Source organism: Mobula birostris, chromosome 8 (assembly GCF_030028105.1).
Source record: "Mobula birostris isolate sMobBir1 chromosome 8, sMobBir1.hap1, whole genome shotgun sequence".
NCBI classification, from domain to species: domain Eukaryota; kingdom Metazoa; phylum Chordata; class Chondrichthyes; order Myliobatiformes; family Myliobatidae; genus Mobula; species Mobula birostris.
In genome coordinates this window covers 110,095,600-110,114,353 of record NC_092377.1, presented here as the reverse complement: position 1 = coordinate 110,114,353, position 18,754 = coordinate 110,095,600, and the positions used below count along the sequence as shown (strand labels likewise).

The 18,754-nt window shown below is 43.3% G+C and overlaps 1 protein-coding gene across 9 annotated transcripts in view; it reads right to left on the bottom strand.

Annotated features, from left to right (window-relative positions):
• LOC140201598 (uncharacterized) overlaps positions 1–18,754 on the bottom strand; it is a 119,126-nt gene that overhangs the window by 71,822 nt on the left and 28,550 nt on the right. For all 9 annotated transcript variants that reach the window (XM_072265962.1, XM_072265963.1, XM_072265955.1 and 6 more), the window contains 2 exons: positions 17,316–17,567; positions 7,383–7,493 (listed from right to left, as the gene is read on the bottom strand). In XM_072265962.1, coding sequence (XP_072122063.1) covers positions 7,383–7,493; positions 17,316–17,567 — 363 coding nt within the window. The remainder of the gene's footprint in view (positions 1–7,382; positions 7,494–17,315; positions 17,568–18,754) is intronic.

The following is an 18,754-nucleotide window of genomic DNA, read 5'->3' as shown; positions in this document are numbered from 1 at the left end:
CCAGGGGAACCCTATTCCTAGTGGGGTGGTGGGAGGATGGAGTGAGAGCAGATGTACGTGAAATGGGGGAGATGTGTTTGAGAGCAGAGTTGATAGTGGAGGAAGGGATTGAATTTCCAGCATCTGCAGAATTCCTGTTGTTGGCATTGGAAATGAGATGCTATTGCAACATCTTGGGCATCTCATACTTGGACCACATCACAAACGAGCAGGTCCGCAAGACCATCCAGCACCACATTGGCCCCCATGAAGAGCTTTTCACAACGGTGAAGAAAAGAAAGCTGAGATGGTATGACCATGTAACAAGATCCAGTGGCCTTGCAAAGACTGTTCTACAAGGAATTGTGGAGGGGAAAAGAAGGAGAGGCAGACAGAGGAAAAGATGGACGGACAACATTAAAGAATGGACAGGGAAAACATTTGCGGTGATCCAGGCTCTGGCACACAACCGCAACAGATGGAACAGACTGGTGCAAAGCTTGTCATGATGGCACCACCAGGAGTTAAGGACGCAAGGCAAGGCATCCTTCAACCATACGCATGTATACAGCAAAATGAAACATCTGTTGCTCTGGGGCCAAGGTAAAAAACACATGACATACAGTCACAAACTCGAGGAAGTCTGAAGATACTGGAAATCCAAAGCAACATGCACAAGATGCTGGAGGAACTCAAAAGGTCAGGCAGCATCTATAGGAAAGAGTAAACAGTCAACACTTCTGGCTGAGACCTTTCATCAGGATTGTCACGTACTGCACACAGCACATATTGTTAGATCCAGCATATACAGTACAAAATAATATTAGGACAGGTCCCTGTGCGGCTTGGCCTAAAGATTGATGGCTGTGTCTGGGATGTTTTCCTGCAGCAATGTTTCTGTAAGAACATGCACACAGCAGTTCCTCATCTCGTGCTGGGTCAGCTACAGATGGAGGCAATCCAGTTTGACTTCCAGGAAGCGACCAATGAGGACAAGAGAGCTGGTCGGCAGGGGTTAGCCTTTAGGAAAGTATGTGGTGGGTAACTTATGGCAAAAATGAGAATGAGATGATCAAATCTCATTAATTTGATCTCATTAATTTAAATGGCGATGCACAGAGAGACGTGGGCTTCTCTGGCTCCAATCATCAAATAGAAATAATACAGACATGATTGCTGAGTGGATAAGCCTGACAATAAGGGGAATGGACATTTCAGAAGGGTAGAAAAGCAGATGAGATAGCTCTCAAAATGAAGGATGTTATAGGAAATTATTGTGGCTCATGACCAGGAAGAAGTCTGTCTGGAGAAAAAGCACAGAAGTCATTGCTGAGATGAAACATCTGGCCTGTCAATCTGTGGATACTATTCTAATATCAGTACTTGCCTTTGTTCCAGAGTGAACAAACGGAGTCATTTCCCTCTCAACAAGCTGGCAAGATTCTGACCACTCACTTGCCAGAAAAACCATTCCCACTCCAATATAGAGAGTCACTCACTTTGCCCCAGGCTACATGGAACCTTCCAGCATTTGTGTTGACTGGTGATTTTCTTCTAGGAGGCAGCTAAATGAGTGAGACACTAGAAATGACTGGGTTCTCTAGCTCAGTCTGGTACTCAGTGAGGAGGAGCTACACGGAAGTGAGACGTGAGAGGTACTAGCTCAGGATAAAGAGATCGGATCTGAATCAGCAGAGCCTTACTCTCTTGACATGAAGAACTACTTCCCTATCACTTACCCATTGATAGGTAATAGAGATGGAGATAACTGATTTAATTTAACTATTTTATATATATAAGACTAGGGAGGACAACCTCCAGCCCCACCAAACTCACAAGATTGAGGCACTCTCCCACCCCAAACCCCTGCTTGACAAATTAGTGCCACAAAACAAACAGACAGTACACCGCATATGATTAAAAGATTATATTTATGAATCTTAATTCGACTAAAGAAAAGAACAAAAAAAAAGAAAAGGGCCCATTTTAATTTAATAGTCCAACGTGCACAAGTTGCAGCTCAAAGTTTCGCCACCGTTGGTCACCGATCCTCAATCAATCTCAACCCCTCCCTCTTCATCTCTTCTCGAACAAAACCCCAAGCCCAACCTTGGTGTCCTTCACCAGAGAAATCTCCTCTTAATTCGACCATTCTAATTGGATGGCACACATTTTTCCTCATCTCTTATCTTCAACAATAACCCAAACAAGCTGAAAGCAGAATATACACACACACACACACACACACAAACTGTGAATTTCCTTCTCCTTTATTATGCAATGTACTGTTAACAAATTTCATGACATATGCTGGTGATATTATTCCTGATTCTGATTCTTCGGATTCTGTGGGCAGCCACAAAATAAAATGCAGGTTTCAGAACCACAGCCCAAAATAATCTGTTTTATCGAACAATGGTTGAGCTGCACTTAGAGATAATCTTAACCAAGACAGGAAACAACATAATTTGACAGACTTTACATAAATTGAGTAAGTACCACTGGTTAATCAGTTGAGCAACTGAGCATAAGCCTAACCCTATTTAAATGAGCAAAGTTAAGGAAATTTAAAGTTAAATGAAAGTTAATTATCTGCATTCTAAGAGGTACAGAGTTATCCATTCACGTTTACTGAATTAAATACTCAATTTGTAAATGATTATCCATTTAATTGCATATGCCAGATGAGATCAGGATTTGGAAAACCATTTCTCTGGGTAAGTCCCTTTAAGGCTGGTATCTCCTGTAGGATGACCTCCCATGACTTTGCACAAGAAATACAGGTTACCCTGCCAGTATAGCAAGTGATTAGGAAGGCAAATACAACATTGGCCCTTATTCCAAGGAGGTAAGAACATACAACACCAGAGCAGAATTTGGCGATTGAGCCCACTGAGTCTACTCATGACTGATCTATTGTCTCACTCAACATCATTCTCCTGCCTTCTTCCCGTAACCATTGATACCCTTACTAATCAAGAACCTGTCACTCTCCACTTTAAATATAGATTACCCACTCACTTGGCCTCCACAGATGTCTGTGGCAAATGAGTTCCACAGATTCACCACTCTCTGGCTAAAGAAATTCCTCTGTTCTAGAGGGACATTTTTTTATTCTGAGCCTATCCCCTCTGATCCAAGACTCAGGTAAGATGGAGGCGTGTTTGGATGCAGTGGCCTCTTGGGGACCAACCGAAGGTGTTTTTTTCTTTGTTAAATATCTTTTTAGTGTTTGCAGGACCATACTGGGCTCCAAGAATTTCAGGTGCTGCAGATCTACCCCACCAGTGATCTGCACATTGAACAGAAAAGCTGGTTTGGGTGTTGGAGGAGCTGGACTGAGTTTAAAGGTAATGCACTGGGTGCAGACCTTGTTGTTGATTGCTAAAGGAAGGCGTTGAAGGCACCACAGATGGTGCGTGGAGGAGGCATGCAATATAACCACGGGTGATTGTCTTGGACGTTTCTCTTGCAATTGCAAGACCCTGTTGGACAGTGGTAATGTAAGATGCTGCAGGAGTGTTACTGTTGTTTGGTGGCGCGACAGGCAGTGGGGAAGTGTGTAGCTTTAGTTGTGGTGAGCACTAGGCCTCAAGCCACGGGCTTGCCTGCTGCTGCAGTCCAGGAGAGTTGGTGTAGCACTGGCCTCTCCTGTCAGTGCTACCCTCCAGTGTTCAACTAGTGGAATGACAGGTTGGTTTGCAGTGGCTGCGCACTGCCAAGAACTGCACCATCACTCTGTGGGACATGTGGCTCAGGGACTTGGACTATATATATGTTTTTTTGCGTGACTATGTTTTTCTTGCTCGCTATTCTGATTCGTATGCTGTGTATGTTTTGCACCTTGGCTCCAGAGGAACACTGTTCCATACAGTTACATTCATTTATGGTTGAATGATAACTAAACTTGAATTTGATTTGATTTGACTCCCCCACCTTCTCTCTACCTCCACTCCATCTAGGCCTTTCAATATTCAATAGGTTTCCATGAGATCCCCCTTCATTCTTCTAAAGCCCAGTGAATACAGGCTGAAAGCCTTCAAATGCTCCTCATATGTTAACCCTTTCATTCCTGAGATCATTCTCGTGAACTTCCTCTGAACCCTCTCCAAAGCCTCAACATTAAATCCTTACTTAAGTATTCTAGTTCTCTTGAAATGAAAGCTAACATTTGCCTTCCTTACTACTGACTTAACCTGCAAGTTAATCTTTAGGGAATCCTGTACAAGGACTCACAAATCCCTTTGCACTTCTGATTTTTGAATTTTCTCCTCATTTAGAAAATAACCCACATCTTTATTCCTTCTACCAATATGCATAACCATACACTTCCCTACACCATGTTCCATGAGCTATTTCCTTGTCTATTCTCCTAATCTATCTAAGTCCTTCTGCAAGTTCCCTACTTCCTCAACACTATCTGCCCCTCCACCTACCTATGTATCATACACAAACTTGGCCGCAATTCCATCATGCAAACCTGGGCTGTTTTCTCGGAAGCAGCGGAGGCTGAGGGAAGATCTAATAGAGGTGTAAAGAAATAGTTAAATGTGATTGCTGCTTGGTATATGCAAAAAGAAGATGGAAGTTTGTAAGATAAAGTGCTGTTAGCTTGGAGAGGGATTGGTTTCAGTAAGTACAAGAGAACCAGTCCACAGCAATGTTTTGAGAAAGTTAAGGCAGTACAAGTCAACTGCCATAACAGCGGAAGATGGTGAAAAACATGTTTTTCATGGGAAGGTGAGGTCATTTCGTAGGTTACATGGAAAAGTACCAGTGTAAGGAGCTTTGAGGGTATAAAAGGGGCACCTTCTTGGCACAGCACAAGAGAGTTTTGTCCGAGGCTAGGCTACAGCTGGTGGCTAATGGTGAGATAGGCAACAGTACTTCAAGAGAGTCAGAGTATGTCAAATCTGAGTTAGACTTAGACTTAGAGAGACAGAGAGCGAGAGACAGTGGGAGAGACAGAGGGGAGAGAGACAGAGAAAGAAAAACAGAGAGACAGAGAGAGAGAGTTGTTTTTCCTTTTGTTTTCACTTGCTCTAGTTCGAAAAAGTGTTTTCTTGTGGCCTTGAACACCTGCACCATCTCCTTTTCGTTATAAATACATATGCAAATACCCTGAGCAGAACCAGAAAAGAACACAAATCTAATTTAAAAATTTTTGTTTACAAGATTTTGAGAAGGATAGGTAGAGTAGACAGATAGTATCTTTTTCTAAGGATTGAAATGCCTAATACCAGAAGACATGCATTTAAGATGTGAGGAGTAAAGGAGATGTGAGAGGCAATTTTTTTTTTTACACAGAGAGCGGAGGGTGCCTGGAATACATGGCCTGGAGTGGTGGGGGAAGGCAGGTACATGAGGGACTTTTAAGAGGCACTTAGATAGGCACATGAATGTGAAGAAAATGGAGGGACATTAACATTGTGTAAGCATAAGGAATTAGTTTGGTTAGCCATTTAACTACTAATTTTATTTGGTTCAACACAGCATTGTGGGCCAAAGGGCCTGTTCCTGCACTACTGTTTTATGTTCTATGTGAGATGTCGAGTAGTTGTCCAGAGGAAAGGCCATACTGGTTCTGGTGCTAGGCAATGTGTCAGATCCCTCAGGATCCCTGAGACTTTCACAGACAGTGAATAGACCCTAACTGCAGTCAGCTAGATGGGTTGATGTGTGTCTATTTTAATGTAAGACATATCAGAAACAAGGATGATGAACTTAGAGCATAGGTCAGTACATGGAACTCCCTGACCTTAAGATGGAGCTTCCCCGGCCTTGGACAGGGATAGAGATAGATGGTATGGGAAATTATTTATTTGGGGGAGAGTGAATTATGATGCGATTAGGCAAGAAGTTGCAAGTGTAAATTGGGAACAGATACACTCAAAGAAATGCACAATTGAAACATGGAGGTTGTTAGGGAGCACTTCCATGGGGTTCTGGATAGGTTTGTCCCACTGAGGCAGAGAAAGAATAGTAGGATGAAGAAAGCTTGGTTGACAAGAGACATAGAACATCTAGTTAAGCAGGAGAAAAACTTACTTACTGTTTAGGAAGCAAGGCTCAGACAAAGCTCTAGATAATTACAAGGTAGGAAGGAAGAAGCTTAAGAGTGGACCAAGGAGGCATGAGAAGGCCTTGGTGAGTAGGAGTAAGGACACCAAGGTATTCTACATATATGTGGAGAACAGGAGAATGATTAGAATGAGGACAGGGCCATCAGGGATAGAAAAGGAAACACCTGCCTGGAGTTGGAGGAAATAGGGGAAGTCCTTAATGAATACTTTGCATCAGAGAGGGACATTTCCTTCAGAGAGAGACATTCCACGTGGCCACAGGGTGAGTGTACAATCTCCTTACAGACAGAGGCAGGAATTGAACCTGTGTCTCTGACACTTTAAACTGTTATGCTAACCACTATGCTACTGTACTGCCCCATTATTACATTAAGATGCTACACTTTATCTTGCTATATAAATGAGTAATAAATGCTGTGCTTGCACAAAGTGCCCACATTTTATAAACTGTTGTTCTCAGATTATTGTTGAACATTATTCCTGATTTTAATAGGAGACAAAACGTCGACTGTACTCTTTTCCTAGATGCTGCCTGGCCTGCTGAGTTCCTCCAGCATGTTGTGTGTGATGCGCATGCCATAAGTTACTTGGAGTTTTAATCAACTGAGTCCTTTCTCTGTTGAACCACACAAATGCCATTATTGACAGAGTGAGGTAAAGTACATACTCTGAAAAACTTTTGTGAAATTACCTACTTCTTGCCTCTTTTTCAACTGGCACATGAATGATCTCCAGGAAGAAATTTATGGTATGTTTTTTTTTCCTTGATGAAAGGTCAAATGCTATAAATTGAGAGTTTTGAACTTTCTTTGCCCACTGTTGGTTTGGACTGTAGAATTGTTATTTTCCTTGTAGTGTAACTTTCTTGTGCTTGTTTGTATTTTTATAAAATCACCTATATACATGTGATTATTCAGAGAGTTTTTCATTGGTTACAATTACCTCTGTATTTTTCTGGAAACCTCTTGGTATCAGTGGTGGTTGTCACATTATTTGAATCTGGCTATTTTATTTTTTGACTGTTATCTGTTGACTCTCAATGGAATTAGTGGTCTGGTATAAGAAGATTACCTTTGTTCCTTCTCTTTCTTTTCTCTGACATTTAGGCCCTCTTCCTCTACTGCTTCCCTGCTCTCTCTTTTCTTTTCCCCTCTCATCTCTCACCATGGTTTTCCCCTTCTTTCCATTGTTCTTTGTTCTTGTAATGCTTAATAAAATAGTCATAAGCAACAAATTCCATGCCCCATTCCTAACTTCTGAAGAACCTTTGGATTGCAGAAGTATCAGGATCCACCACCACCAAACAGACATTTATCTTACCCACACTTGTTTCTGGTTCCTTTACTTGTGATTTCTGTCTGGATACCTGGCTGTTAGGTTTTTCATTAGCTGAACACTGAGTCAGAACAGAATATTCAGCAGTTGAATCATCTGTCAGAGAAATAAAATGAAGTAATTATACTAGCAGTAACTTGTTAACACAAAATTTCAAAACTCATAGATCACAAGTACAAAACTAAATGCTTATTAAAAGTAGTCATCAACATTATGTGCTGTGTCATCTGACGTAGGCAATCACGATCTTTCCATGACCACGATTGTTCTTGGCAAATTTTTCTACAGAGGTGATTCGCTTTTGCCTTCTTCTGGGCAGTCTCTTTACAAGACAGGCAACCCCAGCCATTATCAATACTCTTCAGAGATTGTCTGCCTGGCGTCAGTAGTCACATAATCAGGACTTATGATATGCACCAGCTGCTCATATGACCATCTACCACCTGCTCCCATGGCTTCATGTGATCCTGATCGGGGGGGGGGGCTAATCAGGTGCTACACCTTGCCCAAGAGTGACCTGCAGACCAGCGGAGGGAAGGAGAGCCTTACACCTCCATTGGTAGAGACATATCTTCACCCTGCCACCCCAAAATAGTAGGAAAGTTGAAAAAAATAATATCTCTGAAGAACATGTTTACTCATACATAAACCTTTGAATTAAACACCAAATCAGAAAACAATGACCCAATTTGAATTTGTTATCTCCATTGTACGAGAGACCACATCATGTGCGGAAAATGTAATACACCAACTAGAAGAGGTGCAAGAGAATGGCGGGTTTTCCTGGAAGGTCTTTCTGTGTCCGTGGATAACGGGGAGGGGCACAGCAAAAGGACGGGTGCTGCATCTTCTGTGGTTACATTCAGAAGTAAATTGAGAAGGGATCAAAGATCAATTTTATTTACAAGTATTAGGAACTTACTGTGTGTGTTGGTCAGAGCATAACATGTAACAAAAAAGAACAATATTCAACAACTATAAACAACAAAGAATTACAGAAAAATAGAATTAGAGATTAATGTACAGATATGGAATAAAATTTGAATGAATACATAAATACCAGCATGTATTCACAATGTAAACAGCATTTATAAAAAGGATTTAAAGTCTTTACAGTGTAGTGCAGAGATAGGGATAATAGAAAGGGGGAGGGGGGAGTTAGAGCAGGGCTAACTAGAATGGTTGATCAGATTAACTGCCTGGGGGAAGAAACTTTTAAAATAATGTAAGGTTTTTGTTTCAGGAAATAGCCTATAGCGGTTTCCAGAAGGGAGCTTTTGTAGAAGACAGCTTGCATGGCGGGTAGTGTCTGCAATGAGTTTTCCAACCCACTTCGTTGTCCTGAACACATACTGTACATGTCCTGCAGAGATGGTTGACTGCAGCCAATGACCTTTTGTGCTGACCTGACAGCTTGCTGTAGTTTTCGTATATTGTGAGAGGGTGCTGCTCTCTATCACGGCAGTGTAGAATTGCTCCAGTATGTTCTGGGAAGAAGTACATTCTGAAACTATATACAAACAAAACCTAACAGATTTCTGGATCATTGGGACCTCTTCTGCAGCAGGTGTGACCTGTACAAAAAGGACGGGTTGCCCTTGAATCCGAGGGGGACCAATATCCTGGCAGGAAGGTTTGCTAAGGCTGTTGGGGAGAGTTTAAACTAGAAATGCTGTGGGGTGGGAACTGAACTGAAGTGACGGAGGAAAGGAAGGTTGGCTCACAAATAGAGAAAGCTTGGAGACAGTACAAAAGGGAGGATAGGCAAGTAATAGAGAAGGGATGAGCTCAGTCCAATGGTCTTTTTTAATGCAAGGAGTATTATGAATAAAGCAGATGAGCTTAGAGCGTGGATCAGCACTTGGAGCTGTGATGTTGTGGCCATTACAGAGACTTGGATGGTGCAGGGGCAGGAATGGCTACTTCAAGTGCCAGGCTTTAGATGTTTTAGAAAGGATAGGGAGGGAGGCAAAAGAGGTGGGGGCGTGGCACTGCTGATCAGAGATAGTGTCACGGCTGCAGAAAAGGAGGAAGTCATGGAGGGGTTTTCTACGGAGTCTCTGTGGGTGGAAATTAGGGATAGGAAGGGGTCAACAACTCTACTGGGTGTTTTTTATAGACCACTCAATAGTAACAGGGACATCAAGGAGCAGATAGGAAGACAGATTCTGGAAAGGAGTAATAATAACAGGGTTGTTGTGGTGGGAGATTTTAATTTCCCAAATATTGATTGGCATCTCCCTAGAGTGAGGGGTTTAGATGGGGTGGAGTTTGTTAGGTGTGTTCGGGAAGGTTTCTTGACACAATATGTAGATAAGCCTACAAGAGGAGAGGCTGTACTTGATCTGGTATTGGGAAATGAACCTGGTCAGATGTCAGGTCTCTCAGTGGGAGAGCATTTTGGAGATAGTGATCACAATTCTATATCTTTTACCATAGCATTGGAGGGGGACAGGAACAGACAAGTTAGGGAAACATTTAATTGGAGTAAGGGGAAATATGAGGTGATCAGGCAGGAACTTGGAAGCATAAATTGGAAACAGATGTTGTCAGGGAAACGTACGGAAGAAATGTGGCAAATGTTCGGGGTATATTTGCATGGTACATTCCTGAGGCATGGAAAGGATGGTAGGGTACAAGATCCGTGGTGTACAAAGGCTGTTGTAAATCTAGTCAAGGAGAAAAGAAGAGCTTACAAAAGGTTCAAAAAACTAGGTAATGTTAGAGATCTAGAAGATTATAAGGCTAGCAGGAAGGAGCTTAAGAATGAAATTAGGAGAGCCAGAAGGGGCCATGAGAACAGGATTAAGGAAAACCCCAAGGCATTCTACAAGTATGTGAATAGCAAGAGGATAAAACGTGAGAGAATAGGACGAATCAAGTGTGACAGTGGAAAAGTGTGCATGGAACCAGAGGAAATAGTGGAGGTACTTAATGAATACTTTGCTTCAGTATTCACTACGGAAAAGGATCTTGGCGATTGTAGGGATGACTTGTAGTGAACTGAAAAGCCTAAGCATGTAGATATTAAGGAAGAGGATGTGCAACACTCACAACACGCTGGAGGAACTCAGCAGGTCGGGCAGCATCCGTGGAAACGATCTGTTGATGCTTTGGGCTGGAACCCTTTGTCAGGACTATAGAGGGACGGGCAGAGGCCCTATAAAGAAAGTGGGGGGAGAGTGGGAAGGAGAAGGCTGGTAGGTTCCATATGAAAAACCAGTAAGGGGAAAGATAAAGGGGTGGGGGAAGGGAGGCAGGGAAGTGATAGGCAGGAAAGGTGAAGAAAGAATAGGGGAAAACACAATGGGTAGTAGAAGGAGGTGGAACCATGAGGGAGGTGATAGGCAGCTGGGGGAGGGGACAGAGTGCCATAGGGATAGGGGAAGGGAGGGGGAGGGAATTACCAGAAGTTGGAGAATTCTATGTTCATACCAAGGGGCTGGAGACTACCTAGATGGTACATGAGGTGTTGCTCCTCCAACCTGAGTTTAGCCTCATCATGGCAGTAGAGGAGGCCATGTATGGACATATCTGAATGGGAGTGGGAAGCAGAGTTGAAGTGGGTGGCTACTGGGAGATCCTGTCTGTTTTGATGGACAGAGAGGAGGTGCTCGATGAAGCTGATCCCCAATCTGCGTCGGGTTTCACTGATGTAGAGGAGGCCGCACCGAGAGCACCAGATGCTATAGATGACCCCAACAGACTCACAAGTGAAGTGTTGCCTCACTTGGAAGGACTGTTTGGGGCCCTGAATGGGAGGTGTAGGGACAAGTGTAGCACTTGCACTTACAGGGATAAGTGCCAGGTGGGAAATCCGTGGGGAGGGACGTGTGGACCAGGGAGTCGCGGAGGGACCGATCCCTGCAGAAGGCAGAGAGGGGTGGAGAGGGAAAGATGTGCTTAGTAGTGGGGTCCTGTTGAAGGTGGCGGAAGCTGCGGAGGATAATGTGATGGATCCGGAGGCTGGTGGGGTGGTAGGTGAGGACAAGGGGAACTCTGTCCCTGTTGTGGTGACAGGAGGATGGGGTGAGAGCCGAAGTGTGGGAAATGGAGGAGATGCAGGTGAGGGAATCATTGATGACAGCAGAAGGGAAACCACAATCCTTAAAGAAAGAGGACATTTGAGATGTCCTGGAACAGAAAACCTCATCCTCGGAGCAGATGCGGTGGAGATAGAGGAGCTGGGAATAGGGAATGGCAATTTTGCATGTGGCAGGGTGGGAAGAGGTATAGTTGAGGTAGTTATGAGAGTCAGTGGGCTTGTAGAAGATGTCAGATGCCAGAGATGGAGACCGAGACATCGAGAAAGGGGAGAGAAGTGTCCGAGATGGACCAAGTGAATTTGAGGGCTGGGTGGAAGTTTGAAGTAAAGTTGATGAAATTGATGAGCTCAGCATGGGTGCAGGAAGCAGCACCAATGTAGCCGTCAATGTACCAAAGGAAAAGTTGGGGAGCAGTACCAGCAACACACATCAAAGTTGCTGGTGAACGCAGCAGGCCAGGCAGCATCTGTAGGAAGAGGTGCAGTCGACGTTTCAGGCCGAGACCCTTCGTCAGGACCAGTACCAGAATAGGTCTGGAGTACAGACTGTTCCACATAACCAACGAAGAGGCAGGCATAGCTGGATCCCATGCGAGTTCCCATAGCTACACCCTTGGTCTGAAGAAAGTGGGAAGAGCCAAAAGAGAAGTTATTGAGTGTGAGAACCAGTTCTGCCAACCGGAGGAGGGTAGTGGTGGGGGGGGGAACTGGCGAGGTCTATTATCCAGAAAGTAGCGGAGGGCTTTGAGGCCTTCTTCTTTGAGGGCTTTGAGGCCATCACATTATCCTCCACAACTTCCGCCACCTTCAACAGGACCCCACTACTAAGCACATCTTTCCCTCTCCACCCCTCTCCGCTTTCCCTCCGCGACTCCCTGGTCCACACGTCTCTCCCCATGGATCTCCCACCTGGCACTTATCCCTGTAAGTGCAAGTGCTACATCTGTCCCTACACCTCCCATTCAGGGCCCCAAACAGTCCTTCCAAGTGAGGCAACACTTCACTTGTGAGTCTGTTGGGGTCATCTATAGCATCTGGTGCTCTCGGTGCTGCCTCCTCTACATCAGTGAAACCCGACGCAGATTGGGGATCAGCTTCATCGAGCACCCCCTCTCTGTCCATCAAAACAGACAGGATCTCCCAGTAGCCACCCACTTCAACTCTGCTTCCCACTCCCATTCAGATATGTCCATATATGACCTCCTCTACTGCCATGATGAGGCTAAACTCAGGCTGGAGGAGCAACACCTCATATACCGTCTAGGTAGTCTCCAGCCCCTTGGTATGAACGTAGAATTCTACAACTTCTGGTAATTCCCTCCCCCTCCCTTCCCCTATCCCTATGTCACTCTGCCTCCTCCCCCAGCTGCCTATCACCTTCCTCATGGTTCCGCCTCCTTCTACTACCCATTGTGTTTTCCCCTATTCTTTCATCACCTTTCCTGCCTATCACCTCCTTGCCTCCCTTCGCCCACCCCTTTATCTTTCCCCTTACTGGTTTTTCACTTGGAACCTACCAGACTTCTCCTTCCCACCCTCCCCCCACCTTCTTTATAGGGCCTCTGCCCCTTCCCCCTACAGTCCTGATGAAGGGTTCCGGCCCAAAATGTCGACTGATCGTTTCCATGGATGCTACCCGACCTGCTGAGTTCCTCCAGCGTGTTGTGAGTATTGCTTTGACCCCAGCATCTGCAGATTATTTTGTGTTTCAGGAAGAGGCTGTGCTGGAGCTTTTGGAAAGCATCAAGTTGGATGTCACCAGGACCGGACAGGATGTTCCCCAGGCTACTGTGGGAAGTGAGAGAGGAGATTGCTGAGCCTCTGGCGATGATCTTTGCATCAAAAATGAGGATGGGAGAGTTCTGGAGGATTGGAGGGTTGCAGGTGTTGTTCCCTTATTCAAGAAAGAGAGTAGAGATAGCCCAGGAAATTATAGACTAGTGGTTGGTAAATTGGAGAAGATCCTGAGAGGCAGGATTTATGAACATTTGGAGAGGCATAATATGATTAGGAATAGTCAGCATTACTTTGTCAAAGGCAGGTCATGCCTTACGAGCCTGATTGAATTTTTTGAGGATGTGACTAAACACATTGACGAAGGTAGAGCCGTAGATGTAGTGTATATGGATTTCAGCAAGGCATTTTACAAGGTACCCCATGCAAGGCTTATTGAGAAAGTAAGGAGGCATGGGATCCAAGGGGACATTGCTTTGTGGAGCCAGAACTGGCTTGCCCACAGAAGGCAAAGAGTGGTTGTAGACAGGCCATATTCTGCATGGAGGCCAGTGGCCAGTGGTGTGCCTCAGAGATCTGTTCTGGGACCCCTACTCTTTGTGATTTTTATAAATGACCTGGAGGAGGAAGTGGAGGGATGGGTTAGTAAATTTGCTGATGGCACCAAGGTTGGAGGTGTTGTGGATAGTGTGGAGGGCTGTCAGAAATTACAACGGGACATTGATAGGATACAAAACTGGGCTGAGGAGTGGCAGATGGAGTTAAACCCAGATAAGTGTGAGGTAGTTCATTTTGGTAGGTCAAATATGATTGCAGAATATAGCATTAATGGTAAGACTCTTGGCAGTCAGGAGGATCAGATGGATCTTGGGGTCCGAGTCCATAGGTCACTCAAAGCTGCTACGCAGGTTGACTCTGTGGTTAAGAAGGCATATGGTGCATTGGCCTTCATAAATTGTGGGATTGAGCTTAAGAGCCGAGAGGTAATGTTACAGCTGTATAGGACCCTGGTCAGACCCCACTTGGAGTACCGTACTCAATTCTGGTCGCCTCACTACAGGAAGGACTTGGAAACCATAGAAAGGGTGCAGAGGAGATTTATAAGGATGTTGCCCGGATTGGAGAGCATGCCTTATGAGAACAGGTTGCGTGAACTTGGCCTTTTCTCCTTGGAGCGACGGAGGATGAGAGGTGACCTGATAGAGGTGTACAAGGTAATGAGAGACATTGATCGTGTGGCTAGTCAGAGGCTTTTCCCCAGGGCTGAAATGGCTAGCATGAGAGGGCACAGTTTTAAGGTGCTTGGAAGTAGGTACAGAGGAAATGTCAGGGGTAAGTATTTTTATGCAGAGTGGTGAGTGCGTGGAATGGGCTGCCGGCAGATGTGGTTGAGGCAGAAACGATAGGGTCTTTTAAGAGACTCTTGGATGGCTACATGGTGCTAAGAAAAAAAGAGGGCTATGGGTAAAGCCTAGGTAGTTATAAGATAGAGACATGTTCGGCACAGCTTTGTGGGCCGAAGGGCCTGTATTGTGCTGTATGGTTTCTATCTTTCTATGTTTCTAAACAGCCAATGTGCAAAGAAAGACTAAGAATGCAAACAATACATAGATAGATCTCACTGAGAGGAATAATATTGAGGGAGCCCAAGTATTGCATAGATGGTGTTTTGAAATCACTGTTCCCTCTTTGAAAATGAATAATTGTAATGTTACCAGATTGTTGAAGAATTGCTCATTTTTTATCACTGTTTAAAAAGGTAGGGATGAACCAAGTAATTGTAGCTTAACATTGGTGGTACACAAATTATAGGAAGACATTCCAAGGGACAACATAAATTTTCTTTGGGAAAAGCACCAATTAATCAGGAGACACAAGGGACCTCAGACTCTGGGTGACAGTATGGTCAGCTTGGATTTGTTTTAAGAATGTTGTGTTTTACTAATTTGACTGAATTCTTAGGGGAGTAACAATGGAGGGGTAATGAAGGCTGTATGTTTAGTGTAATCCACTTGGTTTTTAACAGGCCTTTTAACATGGCTCCATGTGGCAGTCTGTTCAATCAAGTAAATTCCCATGAGGATCCAAAGAAAAAGGCAAATTAGATGTAAAATTGGTTCAATGCCAGGAAGCAATGTTACGGTTGACGGGTGTTTTTTTTGTAACTGCAAGGGTCAGTATCAGTTCCTTGTGTTTTGCAATAGTTACTAAAACCTAGGCCTAAATGATAATGAAGCTTGTTTGTAAACATTTAGCAAAGGCTACATGGTTGACAATGCTGAGGAAGGCTTTAGATGACAGGAAAATATAGATGGTGTGATAAGTTGGGTACAAAAATGACAAATCAAATTTAGTCCAAAAAAACATCAGATTATGCAGTTAGGGAGGTGCAAACAAGGGGAATATAATAAACAGGTGGATAATGAGTGTAGAGAATAGGAGGAACTTGGAGTTTATGTGCATATATCCTTAAAAGTACCAGGGAAAGTCAATTAGATATTTAAAAAAAGACGCAAGAGATGCCATCCTTTATTGGTCAACATACAGAATATAAGGGCAACAAGTTTATGCTTGATAACACCCACAAAATGCTGGAAGAACTCAGCAGGTCGGGCAGCATCTGTGGAAAGAAATGAAGAGTTGGTGTTTCAGGTTGAGACCCTTCTTCAGGATCAGGGTCTCAGCTCGAACTGTTGATTCCTTATTCCTTTCTATACAGCTGCCTCACCTGTTGAGTTCTTCCAGCATTGTGTGCGTGTTACTATAGATTTCAAAAATCTCTTGTGTTCTAGTCAACAAAACAGGGAAGGTGTAATAACACAGGAAAGAGTGCAGAAGAGATTTAGAAAGATGTTGCCAGGATAAGAATTATAACCATGAGGCAAGATTGGATAGGCTAGAGTTGCATTCTTTGGAACAGGGGTGGATGAGGTGAGAATCTTGTACAAGTTTGTGAGGTATTTGGACAGAGTAAATGGAAAGGACCTAAGCAAAGGAATCAAAATGCAGGCTAGGATTAAAGTAACTGGTAGAAAGATTAAAGGAAAAATTAAATAAAATTCTTTTTTACCCAATGGAATCTACTGCTTCAAAAGATGATAGAGAAACTCTTGCCACATTTAAAGAGCGTTTGGACATGAAGGGTTCATAGGATATTCACGAGAATGATCCAGGGAGTAAAAGGGTTACTGTATGAGGAGTGTTTGATGGCTCTGGCTGGAGTTTAGAAGAACAGGGGAGGGGGGGAATGGCATTGAAACCAATTGAATATTGAAAGGCCTAGACAGGGTGAACATGGAGAAGCTGTTTCCTATATTGGGGGAGTCTCAACCAGAGGGCAGAGCCTCTATGACGTCCCCTTAGAACAGAGAGAAGGAGGAATTTCTTTAACCAGATGGTGGTGAACGTATGGAATTGCATTCCACAGACGGCTGTGGAGACCAAGTCATAGGGTATATTTAAAGCAGAGGTTGATAGGTTTTTTGATTAGTAAGGACATCAAAGATTACTGGGCAAAGGCAGGAGAATGGGCGTGAGAGGTATAATAGATCAGCCATGATGGATTGAAGGAGCAGACTCAATGGTCCGAGTGGACTAGTTCTGCTCTCATGTCTATGGTCTTTCTTGAAGGGCCATGATCGACAGGGCGATGAACCCAGTGTTGGAATGTGAGATTAGGCTGGGAAATTTATTTTCAACAGACACAGTGGACCTAATGGTATGTGTCTGTGCAGTAAATTCTTTACAATGGTGTGATTTGCTCTGTTCCTAGTTCATCTTTGAGTCTCGCGATGGTTCTTAATCTTAAAGTGCTAAGGGACCAGATTCTTTTTGTTTCTGCCTCTTCACCACTATGCCAACAAATAAGTGGTGACCCCATTCATTTGGATAGAGTTGCTGATATTTACTTAGAGAAGTATGTGATGACAGTGTTTTTGATTCCACTTTCTTTTAATTAATGTTAATGATAATTCAAGTTGAAACAATTTTAACATAAGTTTATGCTTTCACTTGGTTTATATGAAACTTCATTTGTGTTAATTATTGAAATGTACTTCCACAATAACCAGGACTTGCTGTTCTTCAGTTAAGTATACTTCCTGTTTGCTTCAATAGCTAAGGACAGATTTGTAACTTACCCATGCCTTGAGATAGATGTGGATGTATTGCTGTCTGAATATGGTTGCCATTTGCTGATGTTGATGAATTTAGCTGCTTTGTGGACTGTGCAGTTTCAACCAGTGGATTGGGAAATGATGCCTGGGTAAGGACATTTGTGGAATCTTCCTTGGCAGATGGACTAGAGAACTGTATCATTGCATTGTTTCCTGGTAGCAGGCCTGCAGAAATACCAGTCCATGGAGGTGCGAATCCTACTGGCAGGGTAAAGCCTGCAGCAAATACACAATAGAAAATAAATATGTTATTTATAAAATGCCCTCTGTATGTTAAAGCATACCATTTCTCTCTTGTCTTCTTACAGATACAGATCCGCTGATCTCTCCCGCAGCTTCTAACCCTCCGGCCAGAGTACAATTCCAGAAGGGAGGTACAGGAGTCTTAGGTCCTACACCACCACATTCAGGAGCAGTTATTGTCCTTCATTCATCAGGCTCCTGAACCAGCATGGATAACTTCACACACCTCAACACTGAACTGATTCCATAACCTATGGACTCACTCTCAAGGACTCAGCAACACATCTTCTCAGTATTATTTATTATTATCATTTCTTTTTACCTTTTCTCAGCTCAAACTATTCTCATGATGCTTAGAGTTATAGTTTTCTGGAGATTTACATAAATATTGTTGCATAAGCCTTTGTTTAATGCTATTATGTAGTGACTTTGGGTGATATCAGTTGTAGATATTACTATTGGGACATGATCCATAGTCTTTGAATTTCTTTTAATTCAGCATATTTCTGGTGTTTTTCACTTACTGGTTTCTATACGTTATGTGTGTTTAGAACAGCTATATCTACGAAGCAAGTACCATCATTATTAATATTATTATTGTTATTATTATTTGTATTTGCCCAGATTATTTTCTTTTGCACATTGGTTGTCTGTTAGTCTTTTTTTAGTGTGTAGTTTTCATTGATTCTGTTGTATATCTTTGTTGTGCTGTGCCTGCAAGAAAATGAATCTCGGGGTAGTATATGGTCATGTCATAGAAAAGAACAGAAAAGAAACAAGCCCTTCGGCCCATCTAGTCCTTGCTGAACCATTTAAACTGCCTACTCCCATTGACCTGCATCAGAACCATAGCCCTCCATACCCTTCATGTACAGTGGCATGCAAAAGTTTGGGCACTCCTGGTCAAAATTTCTGTTACTGTGAATAGCTAAGCAAGCAAAAGATGAACTGATTTCTAAAAGGCATAAAGTTAAAGATGACACATTTCTTTAATATTTTAAGCAAGAAACTTTTTTATTTCTATCTTTTACAGTTTCAAAATAACAAAGGAAAAGGGCCAGAAGCAAAAGTTTGGGCACCCTGCATGGTCAGTACTTAGTAACACCCCCTTTGGCAAATATCACAGCTTATAAACACTTTTTGTAGCCAGCTAAGAGTCT